General features: G+C 40.7%; 1 protein-coding gene across 2 annotated transcripts; it reads left to right on the forward strand.

Moving 5' to 3' along the window:
• The first annotated feature begins 224 nt into the window (after positions 1-224).
• On the forward strand, positions 225-22,194 carry LOC124115160 (TRAF3-interacting protein 1-like). Of its 2 annotated transcripts, XM_046476041.2 has the most exons (16): positions 225-500; positions 3,247-3,315; positions 4,790-4,838; positions 5,819-5,931; positions 6,256-6,393; positions 7,319-7,492; positions 10,232-10,306; positions 11,158-11,218; positions 12,231-12,257; positions 16,689-16,761; positions 17,478-17,561; positions 18,017-18,131; positions 18,418-18,460; positions 18,945-19,036; positions 20,253-20,476; positions 20,797-22,194. In XM_046476041.2, exons 1-16 carry the CDS (start codon positions 378-380, stop codon positions 20,951-20,953), a joined length of 1,617 nt encoding a protein of 538 aa, XP_046331997.1. In that variant the 5' UTR covers positions 225-377; the 3' UTR covers positions 20,954-22,194. The 2 variants fall into 2 exon arrangements, with proteins under 2 accessions (XP_046331997.1, XP_046332005.1); XM_046476049.2 differs by lacking the exon at positions 12,231-12,257.

Below are 22,194 nucleotides of genomic sequence, written 5' to 3' on the forward strand. Positions count from 1 at the left end.
AAAATCAAACACTTTCCGTTAAATATACTTTCAATTAAAATCACTTGATACAAATATTGGGCGGTTCCGTAACGGTAAATTCATCGAGGTTAGTCAACTGTTAAAACACATCAGGACCAAGTCCACTGCAGCAAAAGCTTTGTTGACAGCTTGCGTTGTCATGGGCAACAGCTGATGCCTTGCTAGGACGCACTTGCCGGAAGTAATGAATTGCGCATGAATCCTAGTGCATGCCGGGTGTAAATTCCGTCTATGAAACCTGTCAGAAGAGTTTGATAATGAACGAAACTACATGATCTGACTGAATTCCGAAGTGTATCGTTTGCCTGCTGAGCAAATGAGTTGACAGTTTCGCATAGATTTATCACGAAGAAGAAATGGATCCGAAAATTGCAAAGAAAACACAGAATACTTTGGGAAAAGTGATCTCGAAGCCCCCTTTGACAGACAAACTCTTGGGAAAACCGCCGTTCAGATTCCTTCATGATGTTACAACATCGGTAGTGTTTGTTCTTAAGTCTGTTTTTACCACATTTGATGAATGCTTGATACTATCCATAGAGTTTACGAACTCCTGTTTCTCCAGCCCTAAAAGTAATTTTGTAAGATATAAAGTAAAGATTTACTGTGGCTGTTTTCAATGTGTTTCCTAATTTCGTGGTATAAATTGTCCCTCAGAAGATGGCAAGGTCGCCACAAGTGATCAAATTCCATGTTGTTTTTTTATGAAAGACTTATTCAACACACACATTATCTGATAATATGTACAAAAAATCTAGGTGACACTGATTCTGTCAATATGTTTTTTGTTGTGACTTGTATGATACACACATAGGTCTATATTTGTGATACCCCTTCAAAAGCGGAATGCCGCAATTCGCCATAAACTCTCTGCCATTCAGTGATAATGATAAGCCTGTTATATCTCTGATGCCAATTATAGCCATGATGATGATACCAAATTTGCCTTGTAATCAACATGGAAGGACGCCGAATCAACCTTTTTCATGTTTAATCTGACGTGTGTTATTCTCAGTTTCGTTCACTCAGTCAGCCTGATTCGGTATGTTTTATGAGCTTGATTAAGTTACGTTGCTGGAGCTGTTGGCACTGGTACAATGTACCCCAGGAACATTTCTATATAATTATTAACCTATTCATTGGGATCTCTATTAAGTAAGAGAGTTCTTTCTATAGGCATTAAAACCTATTGTGAGGTTTTACTTTCAAATTAAAACCTATTAAGAGGTTTTACTTTCAAAGTAAAACCTATTATGAGGTTTTATTTTCGTTCGGGAGGTTTTATTTTGAATGTAAAACCTCAAATCCCAGGTTTAACCAAGTAACTGAAAAAATGACAAGTAGCAATTCAAAATTTTAATTCAATTAAAATATAATGTCATGTGTACAGTTCCGCGTGGACATTTAAAAGCTACATCACTTCAGAGTCTCTGGTGAAAGGACAGCGAGGTTTCAAAACACATGCTTTTAAACAAGTGCTTATCAATGCTGCACAATTTGCACGTGCATGCTCTGTCTACCAAAACCTTGTAAGCGTGTTTTCTCCAATACTTAATGTACCCTAGCTTGGCAATATTAAAGAGCAGCAGTGAACACTCGAACTCTGAAAGTATTAAAATATGGATTGCCTTTTCATTTGTGGATACACAGTATGCTTATTATATACTATAATCTCAACTGGTTGGACTTGTGTTCCGTTCTGAATTGGCATCTGGTGATTACGCAGGAGATGACTGAGAGTTGGTGTATTGTAGCACTTAAACTGCTCAAAAACACTTGCGAGCCGTGACTGTGATAGCCAACATAAGTGAAACCAGTTTTGCAATTTGATGTGTTTTATTTAGCAACAATCTTGTGTATCATTGAACATGTCAAGTGTATAGAACAGTTTTACTGCTAGACTGTCCATTTTCTAATCAATTACTATTTCATTCTGTCCCAAAACTTGTCAGTCTACTTGTCTGAACATGGTTGTTGGCATCATTCTCAGTACAATTAATAAGTATTAAAGGGGAAGTGTACACGCAAAAATCACTTTCTTTCTTTTTCTAAACAAAACGCAATTTTAGAATTAGTTAGTATCTGTGTTTGAAAATATACACTCATTTTTTCTCACAGTGAAAGTAGGAAGCTCACAATAGTGTTAAAATGATATGCCGTTATGAGGCCTTCGTTTTACGAGCAAAATAGGCCTGAGTTATCCCCCTTAGATTATGACGTAATTGGTGCTAATTCAACTGGGTCCCTGTCTATTCTCAACGCAAAAGATATCAAGGACCAGTTTTTATGTAAAACAACATGGTCTACGACACACTCCGGCGCAGTGGTGACTCAGTATAACACAATTCTGGCTGGCATCTGAGACGCTAAAATCACAAAACTGTACCTACACCACGTGAAGCGGCTCTAACAAAGCATGATGACGTCATAATGTTTATCAATTGGCACCAAGGACGTCATATTGCAAGGGGCATAAGCCATGGTGTTTTTGTTATGGAAATAGAACACTTAGTAAATGTGAAAAATATAAATCGTTTTAATGCAAAAAATATGTTAATTAAATATGATGTTTTTATATTTTTGTCTATGACACTTCTATGTTAACACTTTTAATGTGGAAAAAGTACAAGAAAAATTGGTTCATTTCCGTGTGAACTTGCCCTTTAACTGATCATTTGGAGTATTATAACCTGAGCTTGCTAGACTTGGGTTTCTGACTAGTAGCTAAAGTAGATATTGTTACATAGTCTAAGGAAGCAGACAATCTGATCATATCTTAGTGTAGATGAAAGGCAAAATTTCATGTATTACCCTAGGTACAGCGCATTTTTTATGGGAGGGGGGAACAGCCTCTATGGGAGGGTAAATGGACATTTTGTCATAAAAATTATAAGAAATATAAAGTGTTTTTGCATTTTTCAGGGAGGGTCATGAAAAAAATGAAAAATATTTGAGGACATGGTTGGGATGGTCATCACAAAATATTACTAGCATTAGGGGAGGGTTATATTTTCAGTACAAATCCTCCTACCTTTCCCCTATAAGTAACATTTCAGTTTCAAGTTAAGCTTTGAACACTTTTATCCCTTAATACAATCCTCAGATATCTCACATGGAGAAGATGTGTTTGATTACACCTTGTAACACTGTAGCCTAAGAAGAATGAGTAAGTCTCATATTTACAGTTATTTATTGAATGCATAATAATGAGTTTTTCTATTGCAGGTCATCAAGACAACAGGGTTTATGAATGGACTGTTTACTGATTCTGAATTGAACTCTGAAAATGTCAAGGTAAGTTTTGAACATGTATTAATAATGTATTGTTTGAAGTATAACAATGATTATGACAATAACTGTTAGAATTGTATATTTTATCTTATCCTGACTCGTACACATGAGTAATAAGTATGAGTCAGGATAAGTACAAATGATATTTTTACTCTAAAAAGTACATATTAATGATCAACATGGTCATGCTCATATCAAGCTCCAACTGGTGAGTAGTTCGCTGTGCAGAGTTACATCCCTTGCGGGGCTCGAATTAACCATATAAAACATGCACCGTTGCAACATGTTGAAAAGCACGACCAATTATTTATGTCTCTGTGCACCAGGTGCATGTAAAACAAATTCAAATTTGTGTCTGACCCTTACTTTTCAACCCAGCAACAGTTTTTGAACTCGCTCATTACCTTAAGGCTTTATACATGTTATGTACCATATTACACCACTAACCACTGTTTAATACTACACCACTAACAACAGTTTTAGGAGACCTGTGAAGATCTGGGGTAGAATAGGTCTTCAGTAACCCATGCTTGCCGTAAAAGGAGGCTCTGCTTGTAGTAAGAGGGGACTTAACGGGATCGGGTGTTCAGGTTCGCTGACTTGGTTGATGCATGTCATCGTATCCCAATTGCGTAGGTCGATGCTCATGATGTCAATCACTGGATTGTCTGGCCCAGACTCAATTATTTACAGACCGCCGTCATATAGCTGGAATATTTCTGAGTGCGGCGTTAAACAACAAACAAACACTGTTTTGTGTAATTTGTCATGCTTTCTTGGGCTTGTCAGTAAACTTGTGACACAGTCATCAGAGATCTGAGACTTATTTTATTTAGGCAAGTTTATGCATCTCTGATTCGGCTTTGATAAATTTATGGACCAGGGTGGATCCTGATTTGTCCAGTGCAACTCGGTTTTCTTGTCCACATGCACCTGGTACATGTTGAAACAGGTTCCTTAATTGAGCCATGTCTTGGGCATGCCTTAGACCTATGATCATCGGTTCGAATCCAGGTTTGCAAAGATTATGTTTCTTGTTTTGTCAGCACAATTTCAAAGCTCGGTGTTCTCACCAAAGTGGTAGATGTCTGAGAAGTGCATAACGTCGGGTTTTTCTCTCACATTAAGCATGATATAACTGGATTATTTTTTTAATTAAAGCAGCGTTAAAACCCAACTTACCCACTCACTCCAGCTGGTGATATAAAGTCACGAGACATGCTAGAGGTTACAATACTTGTTAGGATTGTGTCCAAAATGTGTTGTCACAACGTCCCTTTGTAATCCTACTGCTACTTTATGATGGCAGTACTACACTATCATGACCATGTTGATGGCTGTGTTCGTGTTTCACAATATGACCTAATGCTATCGTCATCTAAAACTAACCTAATTTTGACATCAGTTATTAGGAATTAGTACATGGTTGAATGCTTTTATGTTGTCTTACAGCTGAACACTATCTTTTACATTTCAGGAAAAGGAGACCAAAGTGGCATTCCTTCAGAAAGCAATTGATATGGTTTGTAAGTATCAAGTGTGTCATCCAGCACTGGCACCCAACCTGCCCAACAGACATATATGGCTTTGATGCTCTAGCATGAGGTGTTATGTTCAAGTCCAACCCAAATGATTCTGTGACTATCTTTCACTGAAATATATTTTCATATTTAATCCAACATTTGGTGAAATAACTGCTGATACACCAAACTCCTTGGTTAATGAAATGTGATTGAGTGCGGGACCAAACTGCTTATTTCTGTGACGCTGTAGCATTGTACATCATGGTACATGATTCCATTTAGGGATAACAATATTCATGAGTTGTATTATTCTCCATATTTTGCATGTCTTTGCTGGCAAGACGATTTTGTTTGTCTGTTAATGTTATTTAATGCCACACTCGGCTTTATGATGGCGGTCTGTAAATTATCAGACCTGGACCAGACAATCCGGTAATTGACATAATGAGCTTCAATCTGTACAAATAGGATACGATGACATGCATCAACTAAGTCGGTGAACCTGACTACACAATCCCGTCTGTTGCCTCTCACGACAAGCATGGGTTGCTGAAGACCAATTCTAAGCCAGATCTCCATGGGGAAGCAAGATACATTCTTCTTTTGTTGTTCCTCACTCTGTCTTTTCATCATGTCTGTGTCAGCAGTATACATGTACCTGATTCATCTGAGGGGGGCACGGGTGGCTCAGTCGTCTAAGGCGCCGTGATTCGCTGTGCAGAGTTGCGTCCCCTGGAAACGCCAGAAACCTATGATTGTGGGTTCGAATCCTGGTTCGCCCCGATTATGTTTCTAGGTTTGTCAGCACCATACCCGTGCTCGTGGGTTTCACCGAAGTGGTAAAGGCCTAAGACCTGCATCACTTCGGGCTTTCCTCCCACATTAAGCTGACACGCCGTGATATAACTGGAATACTGTTAAAAGCGGCGTAAAACCCAACTCACTCACTCACTCACTGATTCACCTGACATGCCCAATTGCAGCCCTGGTAACTGGGAAGTCTCTGGCAGTGCGACCACAGAAGATAGTGGCAGGACATGAGCCAGAGAAGACAAATGAGTTCCTGCAGGTGCTTGCTGAGGCTATCAAAATGAAGGTGGGTATCATCATATTGCTATATTCCCCCAAATGTTTGAAATTCTCCTAGCCCTTAAGACTGTCTCCATGGTCTAGTGGTAGAGCGTCCACCCGGCGAGTGGGAGGTCCAGGGTTCGATCCCTGGCCGCGTCATACCAAAAGATGTTAAGAGATGGTGCTTGTTGTTACAATACCTGTTATTATGAGGCTAGTGGGCTAGCAGTATAAACTTGGTATTAGTCTGTAAAAGAGAGACCCTCTCTGTCTCACTCTCTCACTCTATCTCTCTCTCTCTCTGTGGCAGTGATTGTGTGTCTTTTAATGGAACTATTTCATCCTATAGGTTAATAATGACGAGTATGTGAAGAAACTTCTCAAGGGAAAAGGAGGCGGGGGAGGAGCCGAGACGAAAGACAAGGAGAAGGACAAGGAGAAGGAGTCAAGGTCACGTAGTGCTGACAAAAGGAAAAAGGAATCGGAGGTAAACCAATGGTCTGTCATACAGACCCAGAACTAAATATATCCAATACTGCCCATGCAAGTCTTTAGTTTGCAAGTGTAAATTACTGCAGTTTCTGAAAATGAATATCTCTGGGCGCCTACAATAAATTAATGGTGGAGTGTTGAAGAAATGGGAATTGGTACATAGGGATGTCATCATGTTTCATGATATCAGTGTATCGATAAAAATGTTGTTTCTGTGTTTGAATCGTAATAATTTTCTTACTTCACGTGCTGTAAAGATATAGTGGTAAAGATAGAATGGTGGTTTAGGTGATGGTAGCAATTCAGTATCTGCCATTCAGAGTTATCCCCACTGTGTGCCTTGGTCAATCCTTCACAAGCTTGTATGCATATTATCCTCCATGCTGCTATGCCTTGTAGTATTACGATCAATGGATCAAGCATATCCTGCTCCCAGAGAGGCATGTCACTGGTCTGACCAGTGAGCTTTCAGATAACATAACGTTTTATTTAACAAAGCATGCAAAATAGACCATAGCCAAATTAGTGTCACTCCCTGCGTCAAGCATGGTAGAAGTTGCTGAATGGTTAACACCAAGTGTGGCTCATGTGACTTCGGTGAGTTATTTTCGGTCACATTTCATCAGCTGACTGCAAACAAACACATACCACCGTATTGATGATGCCTTGATTATGATCCAGGATTAGAAATTAACACTGGCCCACTAGCCTGGTGCTAGTACGAAATCCTGTGAGCTATTACAAATTTCCCTATTTCCCCATTGTTTTAACATACAAAGGACATTATATCTTACCAAACTAGTAAAGCTTTTCTGTTTAGTTCGAACTCCTGTTGATCCATGATGTTTTACCCAAGTTCACAACATCTGAAGCATGTTTAGCTTGGGACATTCCTCTCACATTGCTGTCGCTTGTTGTAGGAGAAGAAAGATAAGGGTCGTGACGATAAGGAGAAGTCAAGGGATAGGGAAAAGAGCAGGGATAAGGAAAAAGAAAAGAGTCGAGATGAAGGAAAAGACAGAGAAAAGAGCAGGGATAGAGACAAAGATAGGAGCAGAGACCGTGACAAGGATCGAGAGCACAGGCGTAAGAAGGTGAGTACCCTCATCTTGGGCAACATGTCGGTGGAAGCATTCATGCACACACATCAGTGAGGGGCGGTCGGGTAGCCTAGTGGTTAAAGCGTTCGCTCATCACGCAGAAGACCCGGGTTCGATTCCTGACATTGGTACAATGTGTGAAGCCCATTTCTGGTGTCCCCCGCCGTGATATTGCTGGAATATTGCTAAAAGCGGCGTAAAACCATACTCACTCACTCACTCACACATCAGTGATTTGAAATAGCTCCGGGTTTGAATTGGTCTTCAACAACCAATGCATGTCACAAGAAGCTACTAACAGGATCAGGTGGTGAAGCTGGCTGACTTGGTTGATGCATGTCATTATCCCACTGCATAGGTCGATGTTCATGATGTCAGTCACTGGATTGTCAGCTCAAGACTCGCATATTTACAGACCGCCATCATATAGCTGGAATATTGCTGAATGCAGCATTAAACAATAAACAAAATGATTAATGAACAGAAAATGATTTCAGAGGTCCATATATTCTTGTATATATATCAGGTTGTTTTCAGAAAACAGCAGGGCAGAAGGGGGAAATATTTGCCAAAAAACTATTAATGAAAAGTGTTTTTTTATCAAAGTATGAACTAAGTTTGTTCACTGAAAACAATTTAAACTCTTTGTGTATGGTTTTAATAAACATGAGTGTATCGTACCATCACTTATTTGTCATGTATGGATATTTACTGTGTATCCTGCTGCACTCAGTGTTTGTCTGTCCTGTGGGGACTCTCGGTCAGACTGGGTCCCCAGTAGATCATGCTTGTTGTAAGGGCCAACTGACACTGGCTTTGGTGGTCATACTCTGTAACTAGGCTGATTGTGTGTCATCATGCCCTGATGGTATGGTCTACCAGACTACTTTACTATTGATTGGGTGCTGTGATATGGCTGGAATATTGCTGACTGCGGCATTATGCAACATTCACACATTGACTCCTGTGGTTGTCTGGTAGCATGAGCTGCGTCAAGACGGAAGTGGGCGGTCCGAGGAAAGTCACTCTGATAAAGAGTCACAAGATGAAGAAATGACCCAATTGCAAGCAGAAGGGAGGGTCAAGATCAGGAGGAAACATAGTTCAACCAAGCAGGAAGAGTCGACATCTACTGATGAAAAACACAAAGAAAGCACAAAAGCTAATTTGAGTTCTCGATCAAGGGCTGACCGCCCACGTGGTGCTCGGAGGAGGTCAGAGAGACCAATGCCTGTAATGAAACGAGGGGATGAGAGCTCGGATGATGAATCAGCTAATAGTGTGTCTTTTAAGTCACATGAAGTGGACAAGAAACGGAAGACTGGGATTAAGAGTCGTCTGGGTGTGAGGAATGAAAAGGAGAGAATCAGTTCTGACCATAGTGCCAGAAGAGACTCCGTCAACCCCCCCAGGGGCACCAAGCAGCTAGAGACTAAACAAAGTGGCACCAAGCAGCTAGAGACTAAACAAAGTGGCACCAAGCAGCTAGAGACTAAACAAAGTGGCACCAAGCAGCTAGAGACTAAACAAAGTGGCACCAAGCAGCTAGAGACTAAACAAAGTGGCACCAAGCAGCTAGGGACTAAACAAAGTGGCACCAAGCAGCTAGAGACTAAACAAAGTGGCACCAAGCAGCTAGAGACTAAACAAAGTGGTAAAAGTTTGTCAAGGTCAAACTCAAAGTCAAGTTCAAGTACACTGAAACGTGACATAGCATCCTCCTCAAGGAGAAAGTTGACAGACTCTAAGGGTAAAGACAGTCCCACGACTCCTAAGACTCCCGGGGATGCAAGAGTTCCGCGGCGTTCCTCTCAAACAGCACCAGATAAACGTCGCAAGAGCAGCTTCACCATGATGCCCCATCTGATGAATGCATCCCAGGTTTATGTCATCATGTTGCTGTTGCGTTCATTGGAAGTGTTCACTGTTCCTTGAACTTGTTCAATATGTTGACTCTTTGACTTTTCGTGTTCGTGTTGTTTTTATGTTTAGATGTTGCATGTTCATGTTTCGCATTCCTTTCAAGTCTTTGATAGGCTTTCAACTTTTTATTTTGTGTACACTTATTCATTAAGAAAACTGATCATTCTCCATACCATTACCAGGGATGAGAATCTCACGCTGATCCGTGAATTTTAAGGACCACAAATTTGTTAAAATCTGAAGGCTTCCCCTATAAATGACCAAATTATGACCACACTCCATTGCAAGAAAGTTTCAGCTGAAAAGGAAAATATCCATTCTCATCCCTGCATTGACGGTTGATACTCCAAAGCATCCGAAGCTGAAAATTTTCTTGTTATACAAATAGTCATGATACTATTCTAGTCCTTCTTTTCAACAGTCATCAAGCAATTCCGGACCAAAACATGGTTTTGCTGGTCTCAGGTCTCAGACTAGTGTCTGAAGACAAGAACATTTTACTTTGTCTATTTTTTACTTATCATGCATTACTACGTTTAAGGAGTAATGCAGGATAAGTATACAAATGTAAAAAATATTTAGATTTTACTAACTTCTATATATAGGATCAGTAATGATATACACTGTTCAATATTCATGATAATCTTGATATTGATTCATCCATCTCAGCCTCAAACTAATCATTCCTGCGGTGCAGACATTTTTAACTGGTGTTGCAATTTGAAGTTCAGTAATATCCAGTTAATATTACCTTCAGACCTTGTATGGATGTATTATGGTTGTTGACATGGTGATATGGTTGTGTTCCAGCGAGATGAGCCTGGGAAGGAAAACGAGTCTCCGGCAGGTGACAAGATGGTGAATGGCGAGGAACACAACAAGCAGGTGAGGAACTCATTGATTGCATCCTTCACGTGACAGGGCAGATAGGACAGTCCTCTCTCATAAAGTGGCGGGGGCACAGGTGGCGCCGCATCCGCTGTGCAGAGTTGTGTTCCTTGGGCATACCAGACACCTATGATTATGGATTTGAATCCCTGTACCTTTTACACTCAAGACAATAAACAATTGAAGGCTAGTAATTTACTGGATGAAGTACTGACACCTTAAGCTTATCCTCAATTTTACACACTCAGTTGACAATTGACTCTTGTGTATGAATGTAAATGAAACTATCAATAATATATGTATAACATTTACTTATGTTATGTATTTTTTGTCATTAAGATGTCTGACAGTTGAAATACTTACAACAAACTATGGTTATAACCAGGGTATGAAACTCCCCAAAATTTCAGCCAGACCACAGGACTGGCTACCTGAAATACTTGCCAGCCCTGACCAAAACCTGCCTGCCCACTATAATCATATGTTTCTCGGGATAAGCTAACGGGGTTTCTTTTTGGTTACATTTTATCATTCATCTTTACATGTGAATTAATGCTTATCATCGGGAAATATTTAGAATATTTTTTACATATGAAATATAACCCGACCGTCGGGCAGGGGAATTTGAAAATCTGGCAGCCCGAGTTGAAATCAACCCGTCTCGGACGGTCGGGCAGGCAGGTATTTCGAACACTGTTATAACAAACTAAAATCAGTGGTCCCTTTGAGTTCATTATAACCATTCTTTACTGTACATCAGAAAATGAAAAACAGTATATCAGTGCAAATCTGACCTTGCACCTTACACTCTAAAGTGTTAATTAACACTTTTCATGTTGGCGGAGCAGGAAACACACACTCGTCTGCAGAGGCCAACTTCGGCAAAGGGGTCGCGGAGACGTCGTGAAGGTCAGTATCTGAAACTAACTGTACAATTGGTCAGCTGCTGCCCAGTTGCACTGAGTGATCACGGAATGGTTTGGCCAATTTGGTTACTGTAGAATATAGTCAGGGGTTTGCCTGGCTGTCTGGCTGCAATCTGTTCTTGACACTAGTGTGGCAGATCAGCTTCTCTGGCTTATTGAGCTATATTGGAAGCAGCCTGCTTTTTGTTTCTTAATTTGAATGTGAAATATTTTAGTCAGCTTGAGCTCACCCTTGTTTGACAGATCCTTCGTTTTGGCATCAATCATATAGCTGCTGCTTAAAGTATTGTCTGGGTTGTGCTATGAAGTGTTGATATTTGTGTGATTGCTGTTATATGTGCCGTGTCTTTGTACATGGCTACAAGCAAGGCGTTTTGAGAAAATGGACACCATTGTGACCCCAGAACAGCATGAACAGTTTAACAACCTTTGCTGTTGTTGATTTATTTCAAATGTTTTAGGCAGCAGCTATCATTAAGTGAAATTCTAGAATGAAATCTAGATGTGACAATTAGAACATCCTAACATCTCACACTGTAGTTTTTAAGAAAAACAAAATGCAGGCTTCCTGATTAAACAGTAATTTCTTCTTTCCGGGATCAAAAGTGATCCCACTTTTGTAGCAGAAACTAATCTGAGTGTGTCTTTCTTCTTGTTGAATTATTAGTAGCACGTTTATGCTCCAAAAGAAGAAACCAAAATCTTGTACGGAAAATGTTTCTTTTTGGCTAAATCTCAGATGTATCAATTTAAAGTTAGGTACCATGGTGAACTCTAAGAATGTCATACCGTTTGACAGAATATATTGTGAAATATCTACGACAGACAGATCAAGTTGGATGCTGACACTGTATGTCATTTAGTGTTGGAAGTGCATGATTTGACAGTGTGCATTCCGTCACTCATAACTGCTGTCCAAGTCATGCTAGCGGAGTTACCTCCCTTACCTACCTGCACTAACCTGGGCATGTTTGATTGTTTTACTTACACTACAGGCCGCCGTGCTGCGGACAGTGAAGAAGGTATGTCTTATCCCGGGCTCGTATTGTAGTCTACTCGTATCTCTGGCTTGTTTAGTGTAGTCTGACTGTCGTACTAACTCTTGACATTGTAGCTCACCTCACTTCACTCACTACTGAACACTTTAGATAAGTTTTTTTTGTGCTGCATTTATCATGTTTATGTCCGTTGAAGGCGGAAGTCTTCCGCCTTATGGTATGATGGAAGGTAAGATCTTCCATACGACTTGGAGTCAGTACTGATGTGCTGAATATAGAATAATGAAGCTGTGAGATACATGTATATTTATATATGAATATATGCTGGGTGTGATGTTTGATATTTAACAAGACTTTGGCTAGAAGTGGTCCTTAGTAACCCATGCCGGTAAGAGACAACTATCTGGGAGACTGGCTCACTGACTTTGTTGATGCATGGCATTGTGTCCCAATTGCATTTATCAATGCATGTGATGTCAATCACTATATTGTCTGGTCCAGATTTATGGGTCATCATAAATAGCTGGAATCCTGCTGAGTGCAAAATGATATTGACCAATGGGGATTCTGGATTAGAATTGGTCTTCATCAATCTATGCTTGTCAAACAAGGTGACAAAATGGATGGATGAAGTTCCATCGTATCCCAATGGCTTAGAACATTGCTGATAACATCAATCACTGGTTTGTTTGGCCCAGATTAAATTATTCACAGGCCACCTTCATATAACTGGAATATTGCAGTGTTAAATAACAAACAAACAAGTGTTAAGTGAATTTGTAGTTGAGATTACTGAACAAGTTGAAAATGTAATAATAATTGAGAAAATCACTTTGCATCCTGACATGCCAGTATGACCTTGAATGGTGAATTCAGGTCTGTTATTACTGGTATTTTCTTGTGTCTGTCCATAAAAGGCGACACTACTTGTCGTTAGAGGCGACTAACGTGATTAGGTGGTCATGCTCGCTGACTTGGTTGATGCATGTAATCGTATCCCAATTGTGTGGATCGATGCTCATGTCAATCACTGGATTGTCTGGTCCAGACTCGATTGTTTACAGACCACCCTCATATAGCTGTAATATTGCTGTTCAACAACAAACAAACAAACAAACAAAATTCTTGTGTGTAACCTCTTTTTTATCGTTGTACCCAAAAGGATTAAGCTTAAGTATTGACTTCATCAGTGGAGAAAACAAATTATCTTTACTTTCTGCATATTTGAACCTGTTTCAGTAAATTGCTTTAATAAGAGGAGTACATGATGTAACTGTCATGCTTATATCACTATCAGCAGTGGCTTTACTACGGTCAGTACTAATGCTTTCTCTGTATTTCAACTCACCTGGTCATTGGCCAGTAGAGTTAACATAATGGCTCCTTGTCAGTTCCACTGTTTCCAGGTGACAATAAATATTGACGGTTTACGACCACAGTTGTTTTAAACAGTCACTTATTAAACAAAGACAGATCAAGTTTGATAATCAGTCAATATTAAATAGTTAAGTAATGCCTACTTTGCTTTGGACTGATTTCCTGGTGATAACATTCAGAAGTAGGATTGGCAATTGATAAATGTAGTATTTTGTATCATCCCTCGTGTGACAGATTAAAGCTGGTGAACAGATCAGGCAAATGGTAATAGGCCAGAGGTAATGTAACTATGGTAACAAAATAATGGAAGTGGGCTGGTGTCTATGTGATGACATGAGCAGTTATTGATGAATTTCACCAGATTGGTTGTGTACACATTTCATATATAGATACTGGTCAGTTTTGATATACAAGTTGACCCACGCTGACAAAGTGGCCGGAGGCTTGATTCCAGAATGTAACCAAGATTTAGATCCAGTTCAAACCTGCAAAGATGTGGGTTAGAATTGGTTTTCAGCAACCCATGGTTGTCATAAGAGGTGACTAGTGGGATAAGGACGAGCCTCACTGACCTGGTTGTTGCGTAGCTCGATGCTCAATTGCTCATGATGTCAATTATTGGATTGTCTCATCCAGACTTGATTATTTACAGACCGCGATCATATAACTGGAATATTGATGAGTGCAGTGTTAAACAACAAACAAACAATAGATCCACTTCAACTTGTAAACGAGTCAGATCAAGTACTAGCGGTGCTGATCAATATACAGTAAACCATGGATCATTTCAATTGGACTGGTTTCTGAATATGAACTTCAGCAAACGGTAAAGGATTCAGAACAATTCCATCTTGGAGCCAAAGCCTATGTCACATGTTTTAGAAGACAGATTTGAAAGCCAGTGGGAATGACAAACATACAGTTGAGCACACATCCTAAAGGTTTTTTGTTGTAGGTGAAGTTATGGTAAAGACTGGTGAAGGACTGCAAACCATGTTCCACTAAACTGTCAGTCTCATTAAAATCAGATCTTAGTTCTCACTACTGCTGAACAAAGATCTGAGGACATCCCATTATGGTTCACGTCAGAACCACATGTCATCCGACCAATCAGAGCATCACTTACCAGATCAGGAAAGTGACAGACAGAATGTGTTTTCTAATCATGCAACCTCGAAAAGGTTAACACAGGGTATTCCGAACGACAGTTATGGCCTGTATGACTGATTCCGTCAAAATCATCGCAAGTCTCTCGTTTCAGTGGGATAAACATTTGTATGGAACAGACATTGCATAGCATGTGTGAGGGTACTGCCATACAATCGCGACCATATGTTAGATATACCAGAATGTCATCTTGTTCAGTTTTCACATTTTTCTTCGAGAACTTCGTCAACATATTTTTTAAGTGTGGCCCTGACTGTTTAAACTAGTGCCGTAAGGCTTGGGAAAGCTGCCTTCTGATTGGCTATTGTCAACTTCTTGTCAGTCATTCAATTGTTCGGTCAAAATTCCCGAAAGGTCGTTGAGACGTGACCCATAATGGGATGTCCTGAGATCTTTGTCTAGCAGTAGCGAGAACAAAGATCTGATTTTAATGAGATTGACTAAGTTGTATACTTTCTCTCTGTCTCTTTCAAAGCATGACTGCATGTAAAAACATAGACATTGGATTTTTTGAGAATTATTTATGTTTCATCTAATCTATTATCATGATTATGTTTTATTCATTACTTCTCTGACAATGGTGATGGGGAATTCATATGTCAAGTTCAGGTTGTGTAATCTAAATTCTCTAAATTGTCTTGTCATGGTTAATTAGCAAAATTTAATTATTTTTTTAAAAATTATTAGCAGTTGATGTAAAAGGTAACTTTTGTTGTCATTGTCCCTGGGTGTTTTCTTCTCTCCCTGTATACTATGACAGTTTGTCTTCAAGCTGTGTCAGTCGTGGTACAACTTGATGTATTGTCGTTGCACTATCTGCTGCAGACTGTTAGTGTTGTAGTCTTGATCTTAGTATCCCAGTGTTCCTCTCCCGTCTCTGTAAGCTTTCACTTACATCAAGCAGTACAGCACCACAGCAAGCTCAACCCGCGAAGATCCGGGGTAGAATAGGTCTTCAGCAACCCATGCTTGCCGTAAAAGGCGACTATGCTTGTCGTAAAAAGTGACTAACGGGATCGGGTGGTCAGGCTCGCTGACTTGGTTGATGCATGTCATCGATCCCAATTGCGTGGATCAATGCTCATGATATCAATCACTGGATTGTCTGGTCCAGATTCAATTATTTACAGACCGCCGTCATATAGCTGGAATATTGCTGAGTGCGGCGTAAAACAACAAACCAACCAACCTCAAGGTTATTCCATATACCAGTGTATACTGTGTCAGTACTATGTAATTAAGCGATATCTCACCACAGCAAGCTCAGGGTTATTCCATATACCAGTGAATATTGTGTCAGTACTACGTAATTAAGCCATATCGCACAACAGCAAGCTCAGGGTTATTGCATATACCAGTGTATACTGTGTCAGTACTACGTAATTAAGCAGTATCGCACCAAGGCAAGCTCAGGGTTGTTGCATATACCAGTGAATACTGTGTCAGTACTACGTAATTAAGCAGAATCACACCAAGTTAAGCTCAAGTTATTGCATATACCAGTGAATACTGTGTCAGTACTACGTAATTAAGCCATATTGCACCACAGCAAGCTCAGGATTGTTGCATATACCAGTGAATACTGTGTCAGTACTAAGTAACTAAGCAGTATTACACCACAGCAAACAGGTGCTGTTTAATCTTACTGAAAGTAAAACCTCCAGTCCTAAATCAGAAAAGATAAAGTGCTTATCCCAGTCGGTGCCAAATTCTTTGGAGCTTACTTGCACAAACATCTATTTGGGCATTATTGTCAGTAGATTTTAGTCTTGCCATAAGGACTAGATTAAGCTAATTGTAGTAGACTCGTGCTTCTGACTAGTGGCTAAATCCGCAGATAAACATGTTCTGGAATGTAGTAGGAGTAATACACCAGCAACAGTTCAACACCTTGCATGTCTGATGTTTCAGAAGATGAAGAGTTTGTGCAGAAGCAGGAGCCCGCGGTGGGGGAAGCCGACCTGCCACCCCAGGTGGCCAATGCGTGAGTAAATCCTACTTGTCGGCAGTGCTTCTGCTGGCGACATGACATCTGAAACATTTTCATGCTTTTATGAATTTGTGATTTGTGACATGTTTCTCAGTCATCAATTTTGAAAAAGGTTATTGTGCACGTTTTGGATAGCAATTAGTCATTGTCTCTGAATATGAAACCCTGTTTGGTGGATCGAGGTCAGAACAAGCTGTCAAGGTTAGTGGATTGTGATTAAAGTGATGGCTTCATGATGCTTGCTTCTACTAACAAGAGGGCGGTCGGGTAGCCTAGTGGTTAAAGTGTACGCGCGTCACACCGAAGACCCGGGTTCGATTCCCGACATGGGTAAAATGTGTGAAGTCCATTTCTGGTGTTCCCCGCCCTGTTATTGCTGGAACATTGCTAAAAGCGGCGTAAAATCAAACTCACGCACTACTAACAAGAGATCTGAAATTTTCCTTGCCATCACTCTTCACACTTGGGACCTTTGGCAGCTCTGAAGGGTACCTTACTGAAGAATTTATGTATGTTAGTAGAAGCCAGGAGACATGATCTTTTGTGGGAATTTGCATAGCAGAAAAGGAATGTTATGAATCGGATACATGCAGCTGAACTGAGAATTGGTCTGCTGAATACATTTCTGGAATGAAATCTGATACTGCTGACATAAGATTATTGTAGATTGTGTTTCACTTCCTTCTGTCATAATAATCACATCGTTTCAGACGGAGAATTGCGCGCCCGTCCAGTGCCCGCCCGGCTCCCCCGAGACCAAAGCAAGATGGTGTAGAGAGTGAGCCAGCTATGAGGTGTGTACAGATGTAGTTTTCACACAAGTCAGTTAGCTCCTCTTGTGCCAGTGTGTTATGGGTGTTAATTACTCACCCATTTAATAACGATACACCTTTATTAACAGTGTTTAATAGCATTATATGGGGACGGGACTAATTTTGGCATCAGCCTTTTTTTTGAAGTGGTAGCACTGCAACTGTACTCTGCAAGGTCTACTCTACTCCTGGACCGATAAACATTTGCATGTATCAGTGACCTGTATTATTGACATATTTACTGGAATATTTCAAGTCTCTGAGTTTTTCAAGTGGTCTATGATCTATGGCAGGACTAGGGGACAAGTGTATTTAAGTAGAGAGTCAGGGCCAGCCATGAGGTGTGTACAGCTGTGGTTTCTGTGCTGGTCTGGCTGCTCCCATTTACCCAACTGTATGTTATCGTAGCATCTACAAACACTGTGTGCATGTTTCAGACTCGGCAGTGGACACCCAACCAATGTAATCGTGGACAATGGCCAGCAGTCTGATGAAGATGATGAGAATTTCCTGGTAGAAGAGTCTGCACCACCCCCACCAGAGCCAGAGCCGGTACAGGCAGTGTTCTTTTGAGCTTCACACAGTGAAAGGGGGAGGTCGGGTAGCTTAGTGGTTAAAGCGTTCACTCGTTTTGCCGAAGACCCGGGTTTGATTCCCAATTGTAGCTGAACTGACTTGAACTGAACAAATTGGCAACTAGATGTTGCTATGCCAACAATTGTAAACTATTGTCTATTTGCAAGATTAATGTTTCTAAAAAGAAAAATGGATCTACCTGTCCGTATCCGTATGCCAAGTTGTATGAGTGTGGTATTTGAGTCTCTGTGTCCTGTTACAGACGGTGCTGAGCAAGCAGGAAGGGGAAGATGATGCTGAGCACGGTGGGTTTATTATTTAACTTGCATGGTTTAGATACATATTATACTTGACTGCCTCCATGGTCTAACTGTTTGTTTGGCATTCTAGAAGTTGGTGAGTAAGTAAGAAAACGTACAACTTTATGGATACAACTTTTGGTTTATTGCATATAGCGACATTTCGATGTAAATTCTTGCACCAGCTTGATGACAGTTTAAGAATCTACATCGCAACGATGCTATGTGCAATAAACCAGAAGATGTTATCCATGAAGTTGTACGTTTTCTGACTCATGGTCTAGTGGATAGAGCGTCTACTTGGTGAGCAGAAGGTCGGTTGATCAATCCCCGGACGTGTCAAACCAAAAGATGTTAAAGATGGTAGTTGTTGTTACCCTGTCTGGCGCTTGGCATTAAGGGGATATACAAGGACTGTTTGGCTCAGAAATTGGTACGTTGTAAATGCTTTCAGCCAAAAACCTGTATTTGAAGTTTTGACTGTTCACAGGAGCTCTTGTGAAGAAGATGCTGGAGACAAAGAAGGAATTTGAAGAGGGAAGTCAGCCACAACAGAGTGGACCTCCCAAGAAAACTGAAATTGTATGTATATAGTGGAAACCTTCTGCTAAGCAAACTTCAGAAAGAAACACTGGCATGTTGGGACAGTAGGCACTCTGCATGCTGTAGAAGAAAGTATTTCCATTAAACAGGGGACTGCTGTTTCAGCATGACAGTGCATCTCGAGTTCATGCTCTATGTGTATTTGTCAATGCATCACATCCACATACCACCTTCCACTCCTGTTGCTGTTATGGACTGCACGGGTTATGCAGATCCACAGGTTCAGTTGTCATGTGGTGATTTTTCTGAAGTTTATTTAGCAGTAATTGAATTCTCTCTGTGCTGTTGACAGTACAAGGGGCGTTCAATAAGTTTTGCAACTTTAATATAAGACCAACCCGCAGAATATCTTTTGCACTTTTATTTTTCAATATAATCTACATTCACCTCAATACACTTATTCCATTTGTCCTTCAAATACCACTTTTATAGAAATCCGCAGAGTGGCACTCTAACCACACCTCTGTGGCAGCCTTTATGTCCTCGTCATCCTGGAAGCGTCTTCCACGTAGGGCAGATTTCATTTGCTGGAACAGGAACTGGTCACTGGGGGCTAAGTCTGGGCTGTACAGTTAAATCGCCCACCCTACAGCCCAGGCTTAGCAAATAAAAGTGCAAAAGATATTCTGTGACTTGGTCTTATATTGAAGTTGCAAAACTTATTGAACGCCCCTCACATGTGCCTGACAGAGGATACACCCTCCCTGAAAGGTACTCAGTCCAATCAGGTAGATAATGGTTCAGTGTCAGGACTCGATTTAGACGTATAAAACATGCGCCAGGGCAACCTATTATTGAAAAATACAACCTAAAATTGATCTCTCTTTCAACAATGCAGCAACGTCTACAACCTACGTCCCTTTGAGCTTTCATCTTACGGTTGGAATGCAATTATGTAACTGAAATTCTTTCTTTCTTTCTTGTTTAACGCCGCATTCAGCAATATTCCAGCTATATGATGGCGGTCTGTAAATAATCGACTCTGGACCAGACAATCCAGTTATTGACATGTACGCAATTGGGATACGATGACATGCATCAACCAAGTCAGCAATCCTGCCCACCCAATCATGTTAGTCACGTCTTACGACGAGCAAGGTTTTCTTAAGACCAATTCTAACCTCGATCTTCGCAGGAAAAATACTTTTTAAAGTGGTGCTGAACCGTGCTCACTCACCGACTTGATGCATTTCAGGAAAGACCAGCCATGTCTGATGCTGCCAGGAGAAAACAGCGTGAGATTGTACAGAAGGAGATCAACAAGCTGCGGAACAGCATCCAGAGCCTGACACGAAGCGCCAACCCGCTGGGGAAGATCATGGACTATGTGCAGGAAGATCTCGACTCCATGCAGAAAGAGCTGGAGAAGTGGAAATCTGAAAACAAGGAACACTCACTGGCCCTCAAGAGGGAGAGAGGGTAAGTTGAGGGTAATAAAATGTATCATATGTATATCGCGATACAGGGGTCGTAAATTGGTGTATTGCATGGTTGGCCTCGTATTGCGTTACAATACTTTATCACGGTATTGTTACACCACTGGCAGCCACACACATGCATGCACGCACGCACACGCACACGCACACACATGCATGCACTTCACTTCCCCGACATTAAATCCCTACATTCAATTAGCACACAAATATTTTTCTAAACTTGATTCCTTATAAGTATTTAGGACAGTGTTCGATTGAGGAAAATTATTCCAGTTAACAAATTTCTATGTTTGTTACATCTAGCATTACAGACCGGTCGGTGGAGCCACTCAAGGCCCAGCTTTCCGAACTTGACCAAGCAATTAAGGACCAGCTGGACCTCATTGCAGCTACCAAGTCCAACATCATCAGGAACGACCAGAAGATTGACAAGATGCTCAAGAGTATTGCCAAGTCGTGATGATGACCCTCTCTCCTGGTGCTATGTTCTAGCAGGGCGGTCAGGTGGGGATCTACAGGCGAGATAACAACACCCTGTAACCTTCACATTTCTTAAGCTGAAACTTTATAATTCTACTGAAGACAAATGTTTGGAAATGACTTCCATATACCTTTTTATTTAAAATCTGTACGATTCAAAAGAGTTATTTTGGGTAATAATTCATCAGTATTTATTGTGGAGTAATGACATTCTCATTTCATATCTGTGTGGGGGGGTGTAAAAATACAGGGGAGGTCACTCTGTTACATATTCCATTTTTGAGATTATGTATATATATATAATCTCAATACATGGGAGGATTATTTCAGGTTGACTACATATCAGATCATTTGCACATGTGGTTCTTTTTAGCACAGGGGGTTCGGGTAGCCTAGTAGTTAAAGCGTTCGCTCGTCACGCCGAAGATCCGGGTTTGATTCCCGACATGGGTACAATGTGTGAAGCCCATTTCTGGTGTCCCCGCCGTGACATTGCTGGAATATTGCTAAAAGCGGCGTAAAACCATATTCACTCACTCGCTCTTTTTAGCAAAATCAGAACAACATAGCTGTCACTTGTGTCATGAGACATCCCTTGAGGAGACCAAGAAAAGTAGTTTGCTCAATCACCTACCAACCAGCATCCCCGAACTTATGGAGACAGTTTTGATTTTGAGAACTAGGATATGATATTTAAGATTTCCTCATTACCAAGTTGACAGTTGTTATCATTAATAAGATGGCTCCCTTTCACTCTTTCAGTAATGAGTGTTATGTGTGAATTGATTTGCAAAAAGATTCAATTTCCCTTCCTATGCCCACATGCCCTCCAAATGAGTCGGTTCCAGTAGTTCCAGTTCCTACAAATTCCTGCGGTCTAGTACAACATTCTACATTTCCCCATTGTTTAACATTACAAGGGCATTTTATCTTTACCCAGGCTAGTGAAGCTTTTCAGTTTAGTTCTCGCCCTAACATGAGTATGGGACAACCAGTCGAACTGGAGGTATGGCATCACTATAGAATAACGGAGGAGGTGTATCATGATGTGAAACGGTATCTCTGTATTCTTACACCCTATTCACTTCATTATTTATCCGGGGGCACGGGTGGCCCAGTCGTCTAAGGCGCCGCGATTCGCTGTGCAGAGTTGCGTCCCTTGGGCACGCCAGAAACCTATGATTGTGGGTTCGAATCCCGGTTCGCCCCGATTATGTTTCT

The sequence above is a fragment of the Haliotis rufescens genome, unplaced genomic scaffold (assembly GCF_023055435.1).
Source record: "Haliotis rufescens isolate VD_foot unplaced genomic scaffold, xgHalRufe1.0.p SCAF_4, whole genome shotgun sequence".
Classification (NCBI taxonomy): domain Eukaryota; kingdom Metazoa; phylum Mollusca; class Gastropoda; order Lepetellida; family Haliotidae; genus Haliotis; species Haliotis rufescens.